Source organism: Lonchura striata, chromosome 21 (assembly GCF_050655825.1).
Source record: "Lonchura striata isolate lonStrDom1 chromosome 21, ASM5065582v1, whole genome shotgun sequence".
Lineage (NCBI taxonomy): Eukaryota > Metazoa > Chordata > Aves > Passeriformes > Estrildidae > Lonchura > Lonchura striata.
In genome coordinates this window covers 816,012-831,126 of record NC_140723.1, presented here as the reverse complement: position 1 = coordinate 831,126, position 15,115 = coordinate 816,012, and the positions used below count along the sequence as shown (strand labels likewise).

The 15,115-nt window shown below is 61.9% G+C and overlaps 1 protein-coding gene across 3 annotated transcripts in view; it reads left to right on the top strand.

Annotated features, from left to right (window-relative positions):
• Window positions 1-15,115, top strand: part of SAMD11 (sterile alpha motif domain containing 11) — a 79,298-nt gene that overhangs the window by 62,427 nt on the left and 1,756 nt on the right. For all 3 annotated transcript variants that reach the window (XM_085558649.1, XM_085558648.1, XM_021537770.4), the window contains exons 9-14: window positions 828-975; window positions 7,816-7,931; window positions 8,224-8,302; window positions 8,668-9,326; window positions 12,452-12,576; window positions 13,565-13,675. In XM_085558649.1, the coding sequence (XP_085414775.1) occupies window positions 828-975; window positions 7,816-7,931; window positions 8,224-8,302; window positions 8,668-9,326; window positions 12,452-12,576; window positions 13,565-13,675 (1,238 nt within the window). The remainder of the gene's footprint in view (window positions 1-827; window positions 976-7,815; window positions 7,932-8,223; window positions 8,303-8,667; window positions 9,327-12,451; window positions 12,577-13,564; window positions 13,676-15,115) is intronic.

Here is a 15,115-nt window from a genome sequence, read left to right as displayed (position 1 = left end):
GGTGGCACAGGTGTCACAGGCAGGGTGGCACAGGTGTCACAGGTGTCACAGGCAGGGTGGCACAGGTGTCACAGGCAGGGTGGCACAGGTGTCACAGGTGTCACAGGCAGGGTGGCACAGGTGACACAGGCAGGGTGTCACGGGTATCGCAGGCAGGGTGACAGAGGTGTCACAGGCAGGGTGACACAGGCAGGGTGTCACAGGTGTCACAGGCAGGGTGGCACAGGTGACAGGTCCTGCCGCGGTGCCAGGGCTGCGTTTCCTCCTCACCTGCAGCTGTCTCCGGGCTGTGCCAGGGCGGGGGTTCCCCTTCTGTACCCCATCCTCAGCGGCTCCGGGGCCCAGCCCTTCCCTGTGCCGGGCCGGTTCAGCCCTGCAGAGCCCCGGAGGGGACCCGGCGGCAGCGGGGCCGGTGCCAGCGCGGCTCCGCTCGGGACCGGCCGGGAGAGGGAGTTGGGGGAATGCCTTCCTCTGCTCCCGCTCCCCTCCATCCCTCCTCGCATCCTTCCCTCCCTTTTTTCCGCTCCTCGCCGCCCTCCCTCCCTGCGGCAGGAAGGCAATTAACCCGCAAATCCACCCCCCTGCCGCGCTTGCACAATTCCCTCCGCCGCCACGCTCCGGGCCGCCGGGGGCGGACCGCGGCTCGGCCGGGGCAGCGCCGGGGCCGCCGCTGCCGCCGGGCTCCGGAGCCGCCCGAGCGGCGCGGTGGCCCCGGGGAAGGGCGGACGGCGGAGCCGCCGGGGCTGTGTCCGTGTGTCCGTGAGCGTGTCCGTGTGTCGGGGCCGGGCAGCTCCAGCAGCTCCTCAGCGCTGCCCTGCTGTCCCCAGATCTGCTCCGGGCGCGGCAGGAGGCGGCGGCGGCGGCGGCGCGGACCCCGGGCGCGATGGAAGCGCACATCCCCTCGGCCAGCAACTCGTCCAGCCAGCGCAGGAAGCAGGGCCTCCCCCAGCACCGCGACAGCCACTTCCCCGACAGGTACCGGGGCGGGCTCGGCACCGGCCGGGAGGGGTGGCACGGGCGGGTGGGAAGGGGGAGCGGCTGGGATGGGCAGCCGGGGAGCCGCCGGCCCTGGAAGTGCCCAAAAAGCCCCTGGAAGTGCCCAAAAAGCCCCTGGAAGTGCCCAAAAAGCGAGTGGATGTGGCACTGGGGACGTGCTTTGGTGGTGAGCACGGCAGTGCACGGTAATGGCTGGGCTCGGTGGTTTTAGAGGGCTTTGCCAACTTTTGGGATGGTGTCATTCCATGGCAGAGGGCGGCAGAGCTGATTTACCTGGGCAAGGTGTGGCCGTGGCCTCTGGGAGTTGTGCAGGTGCTGGCGATGCTCCTGCCCCACTCTGGGGTGGCTGTGGGCAGGGGGGGATCTGTGCCTGTGCTGATCTGCATCCACATCCAGGCTGGAATGGTCCCAGACCTGTGCTGGAGATGCTGCTCTCACCTCTTTGTAGGCACAACAAAGTGCAAATTGAGGTGTTGAAGTTTGCCTTGTGCAGCATCCCCGGGTAATGAGGGAGGAGAAAGGCTCTGAGATGGAACAGAAAGAGAAGTTTTTTCTTTGTTAAGGAAAGGAGCCTCAGCTTGCCTCTCCCACTGCTAGGAGTGCTGGAAAGCTGATATCCCCCCACCCCCAGGAAATTCTAGCTCATTTATCTTGCTCTGTGCCACGAGCCATTCCCTCTGCAATCAAGAACTTCAGAGGGAAATGAAATTAAAGCTGCATGCGTTCCTGACAGGGATGGAGGGGACAGGAGGGGGCTGTGGGGATGCAAAGCCTTTGGATGTCACGGGATGAGCAGTGAAAGGCTCAGGTATTTACACTTCTCTTGGCTTTTGTGTCGGGGTGGAGGCAGAGCAGGCTGCACTGTCGGCTCTGTGGCGTGTGTGTGGATGTTCTGAGTCCAGAGTCCCCCCCCCGTTTAGAGCCTTGGAGATCCTGTCTGGTTTTCCTCCTGTCCAGCAGCACCTTTGCAGCGTGGAGGGGCCGGCAGCCCTGGGAGCCTCTCTCCCAGAGCGTGTACTTTGGCTAACCCAGCCCATAAATCCCAGCTCCTGAGCAGACCTGGGAGGAATGCAGGGATGGAGGAGCCTCCTGCAGCTCTCAGCAGCGTTTCCCCAGCGCTGTGTGGGCTGGAGAGGAGCCAGGCCGGCCCCAGGGCTGCCTGGAAAAGCATCCACGGAAGGGTGGAGGCTGCTCACGGGGAGGTGCTGCTGGCAGGAGGGGTGGGCTGAGCACGGGGAGGTCCAGATCAACCCAGGGTGTCATTAGTGAATTAATTCGTGTTATTTTTGTTGCTCAGAAACAGGCTGGCAGGTTAGCTTTGTGGGGATGAGGCACGAGCACACGGATATGGATTTTCTTGGGCCAAGGTCCTGGCAGTGGCAGAGCGATCCCTTTTTCTCTTTGCTCCCTGGAGGCAGGGAAACTGAGCCCTCTTGCCAGAAGCAGACTCGAGCCACAGTCTGAAGAATTCATTTGGTTTCGTGGTTTTGGTTTCCCAGATCCTTTGGATGGATTCAGCTGGGATGCTGGCGTGCCAGGGCCCGGTGGTCTGTTTGGGGAGACGGTTGAGCTCAGTGTTATAAAAAGACTCGGAGGAGCAGAGGGTCCAACGGAGAGGTGCCACCGTAACCGCTCCAGCCTGGAGCTGTGCCCATCTGCACGCTGCTGCCTCTCCTGCAGAGCTGGCAGGTGGCTGTTCCCTGCAGAGCTGCTTGGATGCTGCTCCTTGGCTGCTGTCCCCAGCATTTGCTGGCAGTGCTCTGCTGGGGCCCTCCAGCCTGCCGTGCTCCTGCCAGGGCGCTCGTCCCTGTGTGCAGCCCGGGAGATTTTCCTCTGCAGGGAAGATCTCTGGTGCCCTGCCCGCCGGAGGGGTTGGAGGAGCTGGGGCAGGGCTGGCTGGGCTCTGGTCACTGGGGTGGAGCCCCTTGGCTGCCTTTGGTGCATCAGCTCCGTGCTGGGCGCTGGTTTCTGTGCCCGCAGCGGGAGCTGGGGGCTCGGGGGGTTCTGGGGGGGAGGCAGAGGCAGGCAGGAGCTGGGCTGGGGGTACAGGCAGGGTGGCTCTGTGCTCCTGAGCAGGCAGGGGAGCACGGCTCAGCCCCCGGGGTCTGGGGGAGGCAGCAGCAGTGCCAGGAGCACGGCATGCTGCCAGCCTGAGGTGCCAGCAGCCCCCCAGCCCGGGGTCCTGGGCAGCCCAGCCCTTGGCAGGAGGGAGCTGGGGCTGGGAGCCTGAGAGAGGCACCCCTGCCTCCCCGCAGGAGCTGCCAGACACCGAGCACCAGCCAGAGGCTCCCTCTGAGCAGAGATGTGCCCAAAATACCCAGCCCGGGGTTTTGGATTCCCTTCCTCCCATCTGCTGTTGCTACGGTTTGTTCTTCCACCGCCTCAGGCCTCCCCCCTGCTCTGGGGTGGTTTTCCTTTCCCTGCTGGCTCCTTGGGCATGGCTCCTGCCCTCTCCCTCTCTGGGCACGGCTCCTGCCCTCTCTGGGCACGGCTCCTGCCCTCTCTGGGCACTGCTCCTGCCCTCTCTGGGCACAGCTCCTGCCCCATCTGGGCACAGCTCCTGCCCTCTCCCTCTCTGGGCACGGCTCCTGCCCTCTCTGGGCACTCCTGCTCATACCCAGCCCAGCCCTGTGTCCCCTCCCCTCTCTGAGTCCCTGATGCTCTGATTTCTGCCCTGGCAGGATCTCTCCTCCCTGGTTCCCATCTGGCTGAACGTGCTGCGGAGCAAAGGCCAAAGAGCTGGCCCTGACTGAAGCAGTCTGCTTTCAGCAGCAGTTTGGATTTTGAGGGGGCAGCACAAACCAGCCCCTCTCCGTGGCCAGGCCACTGCAGCACGTGTTCTTTTCCTGCCTGGAAATCCCAAACAGCATTTTTAGCGAGGCCTTTGATTTTATTTCCTCTCCCTTGCTGGCAGTGTCTGGGGATGGCAGAGCAGCGAGGAGCTCTGTGCCTCCTGCCTGTTACCTCGGGTTTAAAGTGTCTCTTCCTATCAAATGCAGAGCAGAAGAAAGCAGAGCTTTCATGCATTCTTTCCCCCCCCTTTCCCCTCTTCTTCCATCCGTTCTAAATTTATTTCCATGCCTTGCCGGTTTCAATCTGCATTTCCTGACCCTCGCACATCTCCAGTCTCAGCCTGTGCTCCCAGCCTTCCCCCGAGCTTGGCTCGGGCCGGGGGAGCTCTGCTCAGCCTTGGAGGATATGATGGGGTTAAAGTGAAAGGCTTGGTTTTAACAGTATAATGTGTAACCCCATAATGACTTTAAATATTGATTATTTGAAGGCCATTAGTGCTTATTGTTAAAGAAAAGTCGATACTTTTTAAGCCTTGTGAACCATTTGTCTCCTGTTAAAGGACATATCAAATTTAGCAGCGTGCAGTGCAAATCCCCTAATACCCTGCTCACAAGCCTCCAGCTGGCATTTTAGGGGGGGAAAGGAGAAGGAGGCAGGGGGAGGAACGTGCAGCAACACAGAATTGCTCTCTTGGAGGGAAGGACAAGGCTTATCAGATGTAATTGCCAGGGGCTAAATTCACCTCCTCGGAGCAGGGCGCTCTAATTCTGCCTCTGAGCCGTGGAGGGAGAGGAGGAAGGAATTCGATGGGGGATTTGAGGCTGGCACTGGAGGAAGAGGAGGAAGGAATTTGCTGGGGGATTTGAGGCTGGCACTGGAGGAAGAGGAGGAAGGAATTTGCTGGGGGATTTGAGGCTGGCACTGGAGGAAGAGGAGGAAGGAATTTGATGGAGGATTTGAGGCTGGCACTGGAGGAAGAGGAGGAAGGAATTTGCTGGGGGATTTGAGGCTGGCACTGGAGGAAGAGGAGGAAGGAATTTGCTGGGGGATTTGAGGCTGGCACGTACCTGAAGGAAGAGGAGGAAGGAATTTGCTGGGGGATTTGAGGCTGGCACGTACCTGGGAGAGGATGCAGGGATCGGGGTTGGGTGCACGCCTGGCTGAAGGCACAGCAGCCTTTGTTAAAGTCTTGGGGGCTTTTTGCTCTGACCTTGCCAGTTCTTTTTCCCAGCTGGCTGGTGAGTCTGGGAGGGCTGCCCAGCCTGTGCCAGGGCACGACCTGGTGCTGCTGCCTCCCTCCTGTGCCAGCGCCCCGTGCCAAGGATGGGGCTGGCAGGGAGCAGGGCAGGTTCTGTGCCCGGCAGCGTGGCTCTGTGGCGTGGCACAGGGGCTCTGTCCCTCGTGGCCACGCAGCTGAGGGGCTCCCCAGGGCTCTGGCTGGCCCAGAGCAGGCCCAGGAAGGCAGGGAAGCTGTGAGGGAATGAACTGCAGAGTCTGGAGCAGATGTGAATTCCTCAGGGATCAAAGTCGTGCCCGGTAGCACAACACGAAAGCATAAAAACAACCTGGGATGAGCACTGGGCTGCCAGCAAAGGGAAAACCTTCCCTTTCCAGCCCCCAGCGCTGATCCCAGCCCACCCTCTGCTTCCTGGGCACAGGCTGGCATAAATCGAGGCTCTCCTTTGTTTTTGAGAGCAGCTTGGATCTCCCGCAGGATCCCTCCCCGCGCATCCCCAAGGCGGGCAGGGGGGAGGGCACGGCCACGCGATGGTTAACAGCGGCTTGATTTCCTAAATTGCTCCTTATAAAACGAGCAGCACGTCTGGCGGGCTCGTCTGCCCATGATTACAGCTAATTACGATCGAGCGGCCACCCCGAGCCCCGTCACGCCGTTTAATTGCCCGTTATTCATCGCCCCGGCCGGGCGCAGCAGCACTTGGCAGCCCGGCGGCCGCGGCCCCGGCTAATTGCGAGGCCCCGGGGATTAGGGCAGGTGATTACACACTTCACGCTGTAATTACATAAGCATCGCTTGGCTGCTGCCCCGGCTCGGAGCCGAAGGTCAGCGCGGCGTTACCTGAGATGAATTGGAGCTGCCAGCGGCGCGCGGGCGGCGTTGGCGTTGCAGGCGCCCGATCGATCCGCGCCGCGCCGCCAGACAGCGCCGGCTCCGCCAGCACGGGAGAGGAGAGCAGGGCAGGCCCGGCAGGGGACGGGGATGGGCACAGGGGCACGGAAAGGAGGGATTGGGAGCGCTCGGAGTTGTGCGGTGGCTGCACAGAACGGGGATACAGCTGTGCTGGGAAGGGCTCTCACTTTGTGCCCAGGAGTCCTTGGCTGGCTTTCCATGGGCTGATCCCATGGTCATGAGCTGATCCCATGGTCATGAGCTGATCTCATGGTCATGAGTTGATCCATGCCCTTAAACTGATCCATTTCCATGGGCTGATCCCTGCCCTTGAGCTAATCCATGCCCATGAGCTGCTCCATGCCCATGAGCTGACCCCTGCCCTTAAACTGATCCATTTCCATGGGCTGATCCATGTCCACGAGCTGATCCATGCCTTTAAACTGATCCATTTCCATGGGCTGATCCATGTCCACGAGCTGATCCATGCCTTTAAACTGATCCATTTCCATGGGCTGATCCATGTCCATGAGCTGATCCATGCCCTTAAACTGATCCATTTCCGTGGGCTGACCCATGCCCATGAGCTGATCCATGCCCACGAGCTGATCCTTTTCCATGAGCTGACCCCTGCCCTTAAACTGATCCATTTCCATGGGCTGATCCATGCCCACGAGCTGATCCATGCCCTTAAACTGATCCATTTCCGTGGGCTGACCCATGCCCATGAGCTGATCCATGCCCACGAGCTGATCCTTTTCCATGAGCTGACCCCTGCCCTTAAACTGATCCATTTCCATGGGCTGATCCATGCCCACGAGCTGATCCATTTCCATGGGCTGATCCATGCCCACAGGCTGATCCAAGGATGGCCAGGATGCTCCCGTTGTTATCCCCCCACTGCAGTGCCTCTGCACGTGCTGTGTTTGTTGCAAAGTCACAGGCACCTTCTGCCTCCCTCTCCCTTGGCCTCCAGCCTCTCCTGGAGCAGATTTTTCCAGGGAGATATTGTAAAATTAAAATAAACGGCCCCGCACTTGGCTCTGCCTCTGGGTGCCCTGCTGAAGGTAATAATGTTGTAAGTGGCCATCAAAAGGAATTAAGAGATGTGCAGCCGGAAAGCAGATTTGCTTGCAGGCTCCCAGGGCAGATTTGACTAATGGAAGAGACCTTGGCTCTTATTCCCTTCCTGCCTTTTTTTTCTCCCTGTGTTCCCTGCTGCTGCAAGGGCTCCGTGCCTCTTCTCCAGGATTGTCCCTTCCCACCACCCAGTCCTGCCTCTCTGAGTTTCCCCAGCCCCTGGCATCTGCTCTGCCCGTTCTGCCTGGCTTCACCCACCCTTCTCCAGCAGGATTCCTTCCCACTGACCCCATGGCCCTCCCTGCTCACATCCCTCTCCTGCCTGGATTTTCCTCTGCCTCACTTCCAGCTCTCCTCTCCACAATTAAAGGCCCAGCTGGGACAGGGGTTTTTTGCAAGGCAAGTCAGTGATGACTTCAGATCTTCCCAAACCCACTGTCCAAGCACAGAATTCCTTCTCAGGTGTGAGGTAATTGAGGCAGAAACACAAATGCGATGAGGGAGGGGCAGATGGAGAATCCTCAGCCTTCCCCTTTAAGCTGCCATGAGCAGGGAAAATCCTTTGGACGGCCCGGCTGAAAGGCCACAGGAGCAAAGGTGGGAAATGTGTGGGACCTGTGGAGTCCTGGCTGACTTCTTTCCGTTTCGGTTCTGCTGCTTTTGCTTTTTTCTCTCCATTTTAGAAGCTCTGCATGAGGGTGAAGAGGCAGAGAGCCGCCTCTGGGGCAGGATGCAGCTCATCTGCATCCAAGATGTTCTTCCTGAGCCCTTCGGAGCCTCCAGGTTTTCAACAGGGCTTTATTTTGTGATTCCTGCAGGGAGATATCCCACCCGCCGCCTCTGCTGTCGCCCCAGAGCGCTCCCCACATCGCCCTGGGGCCCCACTTGAGACCTCCCTTCCTCGGGGTGCCTTCGGCGCTGTGCCAGACGCCAGGTGAGCGCCCGGGTGCTGCTGTGGGCAGCAGGGCAGGGCAGAGGTGCAGCCTGTGGCCATCTGCAGCCCAGCCACGTTCTCTGTGTCTCCCCGTGACCCCTGTGCCAGCTTCACCCTGGTTCTGCAGCCAGAGGAGCGATTCCTTGGCTGCTCTTCCTGGCCCCGTGCTCCGGGCACGCTGCCGTGGCGGGGACGGGTGGCACTCGGGTTCCTTTTCCCCTCTGGGGAGCCGGCCCTGGGGCAGCCCGGGCTCCGGGCTGGCACGAGTGACCCGCGGCCTTCTCCTGCCCAGGTTACGGCTTCCTGCAGCCGGCACAGGCGGAGATGTTCGCGCGGCAGCAGGAGATGCTACGGAAGCAAAACCTGGCCAGGTAGGAGTGGGAAGGGCTGGCTTTGCTGGGTGTGGGGCCGGCTGGGCACAGATGGCACAGCGGGGTCTGCTCAGGCCCGTGGCAGGAGCTCTGGCAGGCTGGTGCTGTGACCTGTCCTGGGGAGCCTGTTCAGTGCCCAAACACCCTCTGGGTGAAAAACCTTTTCCTGATATCCAACCTAAACCTTCCCTGACACAAGTTCAGGCCATTTTTTCGGGTCCTGTAACTGATCACTTGAGAGAACAGATCACCTATTAGGCTTTTAATAGCAGGTGTGCAGGTGTGGAGCCGCCAGCTGGCTCCGGCGAGGCCGGGTGGGAGCACGTTCCCCCGGCCCCCCAGCAGAACCGCCTCTCCCCACGCAGGCTGGAGATGTCGGCCGAGCTGATCCGGCAGAAGGAGCTGGAGACGCTGCACCGGCAGCGGCTGCTGGCCGCGGACCCGCTGAGCCTGCACCCGGGGCTGCCCCCGGACCACCCCGCGCTGCGCAGCGTGCACGACGGCGCCGAGGGCCACGCGCTGCGCGACGAGCTGTCCCGGCGCAACGCCATGCTGGTGCTGCGGCACAGCACGGCCCCGCTGCTGGCGCTGGCGCCCGGCGGCCCCGGCGCGCCGCCCAAGGAGCCGCCGCGCCGCGCCGGCCGCAAGGCCCCGCAGCCCCGCGCCGAGCCGGGCCCCGAGGCGCGCACGCGGGACGGCAACGACGACGAGATGAAGGACTCGGAGAGCGACGCCGAGCCCGCCGAGGACAAGGCCGAGGGCGCCAAGGCCGAGGGCGGCCCGGCAGCGGAGCCGAAGGAGTGCAAGGACGGCGCGGGCAAGGCCTGCGAGGCGGCCAAGGAGCCGGGCGAGGCGGCGGCGCCCGGCGTGCCCTGCAGCTCCTCGAGCGCCGAGTCCCCCAGCCACCTGCTGGCGCCCGGCGTGGGCAAGGCCGAGGTGAAGTACCTGCCGCCGGCCTCCCTGCCCGCGCCGCAGCCGCTGCCCTTCGGCTTCCCCTACACCGTCAGCCCCTACTTCCACACAGGTGAGGGACGCGCCGGGCTGGGGCGTGGGGCTCTCCCCCTGCTCCTGGTTGTGCTTGCTGGGGCGGGTCTCTCGTTCGGAAAGGAGGAATTCTGCCTGGAAAAAGGGTGGTCAGGCGTTGGAAGGGCTGCCCAGGGAGGTGGCGGTGTCACCGTGCTGGGGGTGCCCAAGGAGGGATGGACGTGGCACTCGGTGCTCTGGGCTGGGACGAGGTGGGCGTTGGTCAGAGGTTGGATTTGGTGGCTTGGCAGGCGTTTCCAGCCGGATTCCCAGGTGCCCTGTGCCAGGGCAGGGCCAGCTGGGCGCTTGGTGCTGCGTTTCTGTGCCACAGGCAGGGGAGAGCTGGGCTGGGTGGGACGGGCAGGCACTGCCAGCTCTCTGTTCTCACTGCAGGGCACAAATGGGGCGTCCAACCCAGCCAAGAACCCAAATCTCCCCGGCTAATGACCTGGCAGAGCAATTAGCAGGCGGCAGGGCTGCTGGCACACAGGGGGAGCAGGGGGGCTGTGCTCTGCTGCTCCCCACGCCAGGAGCTGCCTGGGAGCAGGCTGCCCATCCCTCATTAGAGCTGCCTCCCAGCCAGGAAGGAGGAAGCGATTTTTCAGCGACAGGCAGGTGGCCAGGATGATAAATACTCCTGCTGCCTCGGGCTGCCCAGCGTTCCTCGCAGGAGCCTTTTCCTCCCGGCCATTAGAGAGGGACGGGCTCAGCCCCGTGGGGCTGGCGAGAGGCTCTGCAGGGAGGCCTGGGCTGGGGCTGGCTCCCCTCCTTCCCTCCCCCAGCAGTGTCTGAGTCGCTGAAATTTCCCATTTATTGTTAGCACCTCGGATTTCTGTCCCCAGCGCGCCCCGAGGCCCCGGCACGGCTCCGGGCTGGGGTTCCCTGCTCTCCTCTCCCGGGCTGTGCAGCCGTGCCAGGGCTGGATCCTTTCCGAGGGCAGTTGGAGGAGGAGAAGGAGGAGCTGCTGTGTCCCTGTCCTGTTCCTGCTCTATCCCTGCCCTGTCCCTTCTCTGTCCCCCTCCTGTCCCTATCCCTGCCCCTGCCCTGTCCCCGCCGGCTCCGGCTCCATTCCCGGAGCTGCTTTCTGGGGCTGTGGCTCGATGACCTCATCTCCTCAAGGTTTCAGCCTCCTCCTCCTCCTCCTCCTCCTCCTCCTGCAGCCCGGTCCTTAGGAAGAGGTGAGGGATGGAGTGCAGGAGGCTGAAATCCCTCTATCGATCGCAGAGCCACTCCCGCAGCCCTGTGCTGACCCCGGCGCTGCCAGGAGCGTGCCCAGGGCACGGGGAGGGGGCAGAGCCGAGCCCAGGGCTGCTGGGCTGGCTGCCAGGGGTGGCACTGCGTGCCCAGCCGGCCCCGAGCTGTCCCCTGTGGTGCCAGGGGCTCGGGCAGTGCCCGCAGAGCCGCTGCAGCCCTGGCAGCGCTGCCCTGCAGCCCCTGCAGCCCCTGCAGCCCTGGCAGCTCTGCCCTGCAGCCCCTGCAGCCCCTGCAGCCCCTGCAGCCCCTGCAGCCCCTGGCCTCTCCTGTGCAGCAGCTGGGTCTCGGGAGGAGCAGGGGGATTAGGAAGGGGCCGTGCCCGGTGCCCGGGCCGTGCTGGGACTCCTGTCCTGGCACCATGGATTCCTTGCAGCCCTGCCCGCCGGGCCCCAGCTGCTGCAGCGCTCCCGATCCATTGGGAGCATCATTCACCAGCCGGGCAGGCGGAGCAGGCTGCCAGGGGAGGCTGTGCCCTCCTGCCCTGCCAGGGGAGGCTGTGCCCTCCTGCCGGGGGAGGCTGTGCCCTCCTGCCCTGCCGGGGGAGGCTGTGCCCTCCTGCCGGGGGAGTCTGTGCCCTCCTGCCCTGCCAGGGGAGGCTGTGCCCTCCTGCCGGGGGAGGCTGTGCCCTCTGGGGCTCCTCGCAGAGCTGACACCTCCTTGGTGGGATGGAAGGTGCGGCCCCGCGGCCGCCTGGCACCCCTTTGTTCTCACTGTCCTGCCAGGGGCACAGGAGGCAGGGCAGGAGCCCCTCTGCCCCAGGGAGCTCAGGGTGGGCAGGGCTGGGGCTGCTCCAGGCACACGGAGGGGAAGGGACCCTGAGCAGCCCCAGAAACCCTCCCCAGGGTCATGGCTGGGCTGGCAGGGGGCACAGCTGGACACCAGCCTGGCTGAGGGCACCCAGGGTGGACCTGGTGAGGGTCCTGAGGGGTCTGGGGGGAACAGAGCTCTGGCAAGGAGGGCCCAGAGGTGTGAGGAGGGAGGAGCAGCCGTGTCCCTGCTCCAGAGCTGGAGAGGCAGCAGCCAGCACAGAACCCACGAGGGGTCGGCTTGGGGGGACCTCTGGAGCTCCTCTGGTCCAGCCCCTCCTCCAGGATCTCCTGAGAGCCCCCTCGGGGTTTTGGGGAGCCTTGGAGAGCTGCAGCCAAGCCAGGCTGGCTCTGGGGCTGCCCCTCCTCTTTGCTGTGGCTGTGGCAGGGCTCCCCTGGGCTCTGGAGCTGCCCCCTGCCCAAACTGAGGGGTGCAGGGACAGCCAGGGGAGCAAGAATTTGGGAAGGGAAATGTCTGGGACATTCCCAGCCCAGTTCCCAGCAGCTCAGGGACATTCCCAGCCCAATTCCCAGCAGCTCAGGGATATTCCCAGCACAATTCCCAGCAGCTCAGGACATTCCCAGCCCAATTCCCAGCAGCTCAGGGACATTCCCAGCAGCTCAAGGACATTCCCAGCCCAATTCCCAGCAGCTCAGGGACATTCCCAGCCCAATTCCCAGCAGCTCAGGGACATTCCCAGCACAATTCCCAGCAGCTCAGGGTGGAACGCAGCCCCGGGGCAGGCAGAGCTCCCGCTCTGCGCTGTGTGTGCAGAGGCTCCTGCAGCTCCCCCCTGCCCTGCTTCCCCCGCAGCTGAGGAGCATTAGGCACATGAAATGCATTAGTTGGGATTTTTCCTGCCCTCCCCCAGCCGGGGACCTCCAGGAGGAAGAGGCCGATGAATTGACCCTGCCCAGCGCTCTAATTGACAGGTCATTAAAGATGAATGTGTGGCTAGAGAGAAATATTCAGATTGCAGGCTGGTTGTTGTCCGTGTGGGATTTTAATGATTTATGTTCCTTTCTCCTCCCCTCCTTCCCACCCCTCTGGCTCCAAACAATCCAGGCACCATGGGAGGTCTGTTTCTGGACGGGGAGGAGAGCCCCGCGCTGGAAGACATCAGCAAATGGACGGTGGAGGATGTCTGCAGCTTCGTGTCCAGCTTGTCTGGCTGCACCGAGTACACTCAGGTAAATCCAGCGGCCCCAGGAGGTCCTGGCAGGAGCATCCCGGGTCCTGCAGCCCATTCCCTCCCTGCTGGGAGCTGCCTCTGGAGCCCTGCAGGGCCCTCCCGGGGTAAAACCCCCGGGGATGGCTGAACCTGCTGCCAGCCAAGGTGTGGGATGGGCCCTGCGAGCTTCCCTGGAACGCTGCACGTCCAGGGAGTCCTGGCTGGAATGCTGCAGCTCCAGAACCTGGAGAGTCCTGGAACATTCCCTGGAATGCTGATTCTAGAACCAGGAAATCCCTGCAGAATTCCCTGGAATGCTGTGGCTCCAGAACCAGGAAATCCCTGCAAAATTCCCTGGAATGCTGTGGTTCCAGAACCAGGGAATCCCTGCAGAATTCCCTGGAATGCTGTGGTTCCAGAACCAGGGAATCCCTGCAGAATTCCCTGGAATGCTGTGGTTCCAGAACCAGGAAATCCCTGCAGAATTCCCTGGAATGCTGTGGTTCCAGAACCAGGAAATCCCTGCAGAATTCCCTGGAATGCTGTGGTTCCAGAACCAGGGAATCCCTGCAGAATTCCCTGGAATGCTGTGGTTCCAGAACCAGGGAATCCCTGCAGAATTCCCTGGAATGCTGTGGCTCCAGAACCACGGCTCAGGCCCGCCAGGGATCCTCAGCACAGCCCAGAGTTGCCCCGGCCTGGCCAGGGTTCAGCTTTGTCTCTGCCCTGGAGCTGGGGGACACCCAGGGATGCTCCCCAAGGCCAGGATTTTCATGGAGTGTTCCAGGGAGGGTTTTGCTCCTGCAGAGGCAGGGAGGGAATGGGTGCAGCGAGTGGTGCAGCTCTGCAATAAAAATCCAGCTGGCTGCAAAGGGCTGGCTCCAGGCCGTGGATGCAGCCCTGGTGGGTCAGTTCAGGCTGAGGTTTTTCAGGTCACCTTTTGCACGGTGCCAGGGCAGCTCTGGTGGCTGAGGGCTGTCCCTGAGCCTGCCCTGTGTGTCCCTCAGGTATTCCGAGAGCAGGCCATCGACGGGGAGACCCTGCCCCTCCTGACAGAGGAGCACTTGCTGAACAACATGGGGCTCAAGCTGGGACCTGCCCTGAAGATCAGGTCACAGGTAGGAAAATCTCCTCTCTCAGAATAGGTGACACCATCCAAAGCTGTCCCTGGGGGTGTCCAGAAACGTGGTTTATGGAATATCATTTATTAAGCAATAATCCAGTTGCAGTTCTGTCTCAAGAATGCTTTATTTGTCCTTGAAAACGTTCCACAGCCTCACCTGAAAGCTGTCAGAGCTGTTTCAGGGAGAAATCCTCACCTGAAAGCTGTCACAGCTGTTTCAGGCAGAAAGCACCGACAGAATTCAGTGCTCGGGGCAGAAATAAATAGTCCAGGATGAGTGGTGGGAGGGATAGCAGGGATGCAGTGGGAGCTTTGCAATGGGCTGGCTCCAGCCACAGCAGTCCCATCCTCCTCCCCTCAGTGGGACTCAAACCCAGAACATCTCTGCTGGATTCTTTCCCACTGGGTGCTGGAAAATCCCTCCTGACACGTGTGGAGGCCGGGCTGTGCTGGAATTGTGTGCCCGGGCCCAGGGGCAGCAGTGCCAGCTCGGGCACAGGTCCCCAGAGCCACGCTGCTCGTGCTGTGCTGCAACAATGAGAGGCTTTGCTGCTTTCCCTGCAGCCCTCCCTGTTTATGAGGGGGCTCATAAAAAGGGTCTGTGGGCAATTGTTCCCCGTGGGTCAATTCAGGAGGAAATAAAACTCTTTATGTTCCTTAAAAAACAAGAGAGCCCTGAACAGCTCAGAGATGGGGCTTGGGGTGGGGGGAATGGGAGATATGAACTTGAAAAATTCCTTCAATTCCATCAGTAGTGTTTAAAGCTGTGTAACAAGGCAGGGCTGGGGGTTGGATGGGGGAACACAGCGCTGATGCTGCTCCCTGAATAAAGTCCCACTTGTCTGGGTCCAGCAGCAGCCCCTGGTTTTGTTTAAGCTCAAATGGGAAGCAGCTGTGGAGGTGCTGGGAGGCTGTGGGGCCTTTGGCCCGTGCTGGGAGGCAGCAGCTGCTGCAGGAGGGAGAGGTTCAGAGATTTATTTTCCCTCCCTGCCTTGGCCTTTGGAAGAGCAGTTCTTGCTGCTGCAATGAGGGCAGCAGGGCTGTGCCCTCAGCAGAGGGAGAGCAGAGTCCTGCTGAGGTGTCTGTGGGTGACGGGGCAGGAATGAGCAGCCCCCCTCAGCTGGGGGGTCCCAGCACTCCTGGGCAGACCTGGGGCTCCAAGAGGAGCGCAGGACAAAATCCTTGCGGAAATAAGAGCAGGAAACCTTCCCTGCTCTGCTTTTCAGGTGGATAGGAACAGGTTTGCTCCATTGCAGTGATGTTCCATAGAGTAATTTGGGGTGGATGGGACCTCAGCGCCACCCCCTGCCATGGGCAAGGCCACCCCACCATCCCGGGGTGCTCCAAGCTGTGTCCAGGCTGGCTTTGAACACGCCCAGGGATGGGAGAACCTGTTCTGCCAGCAGTCCTTGGTGTCCTGCACAAACCCCGGGGG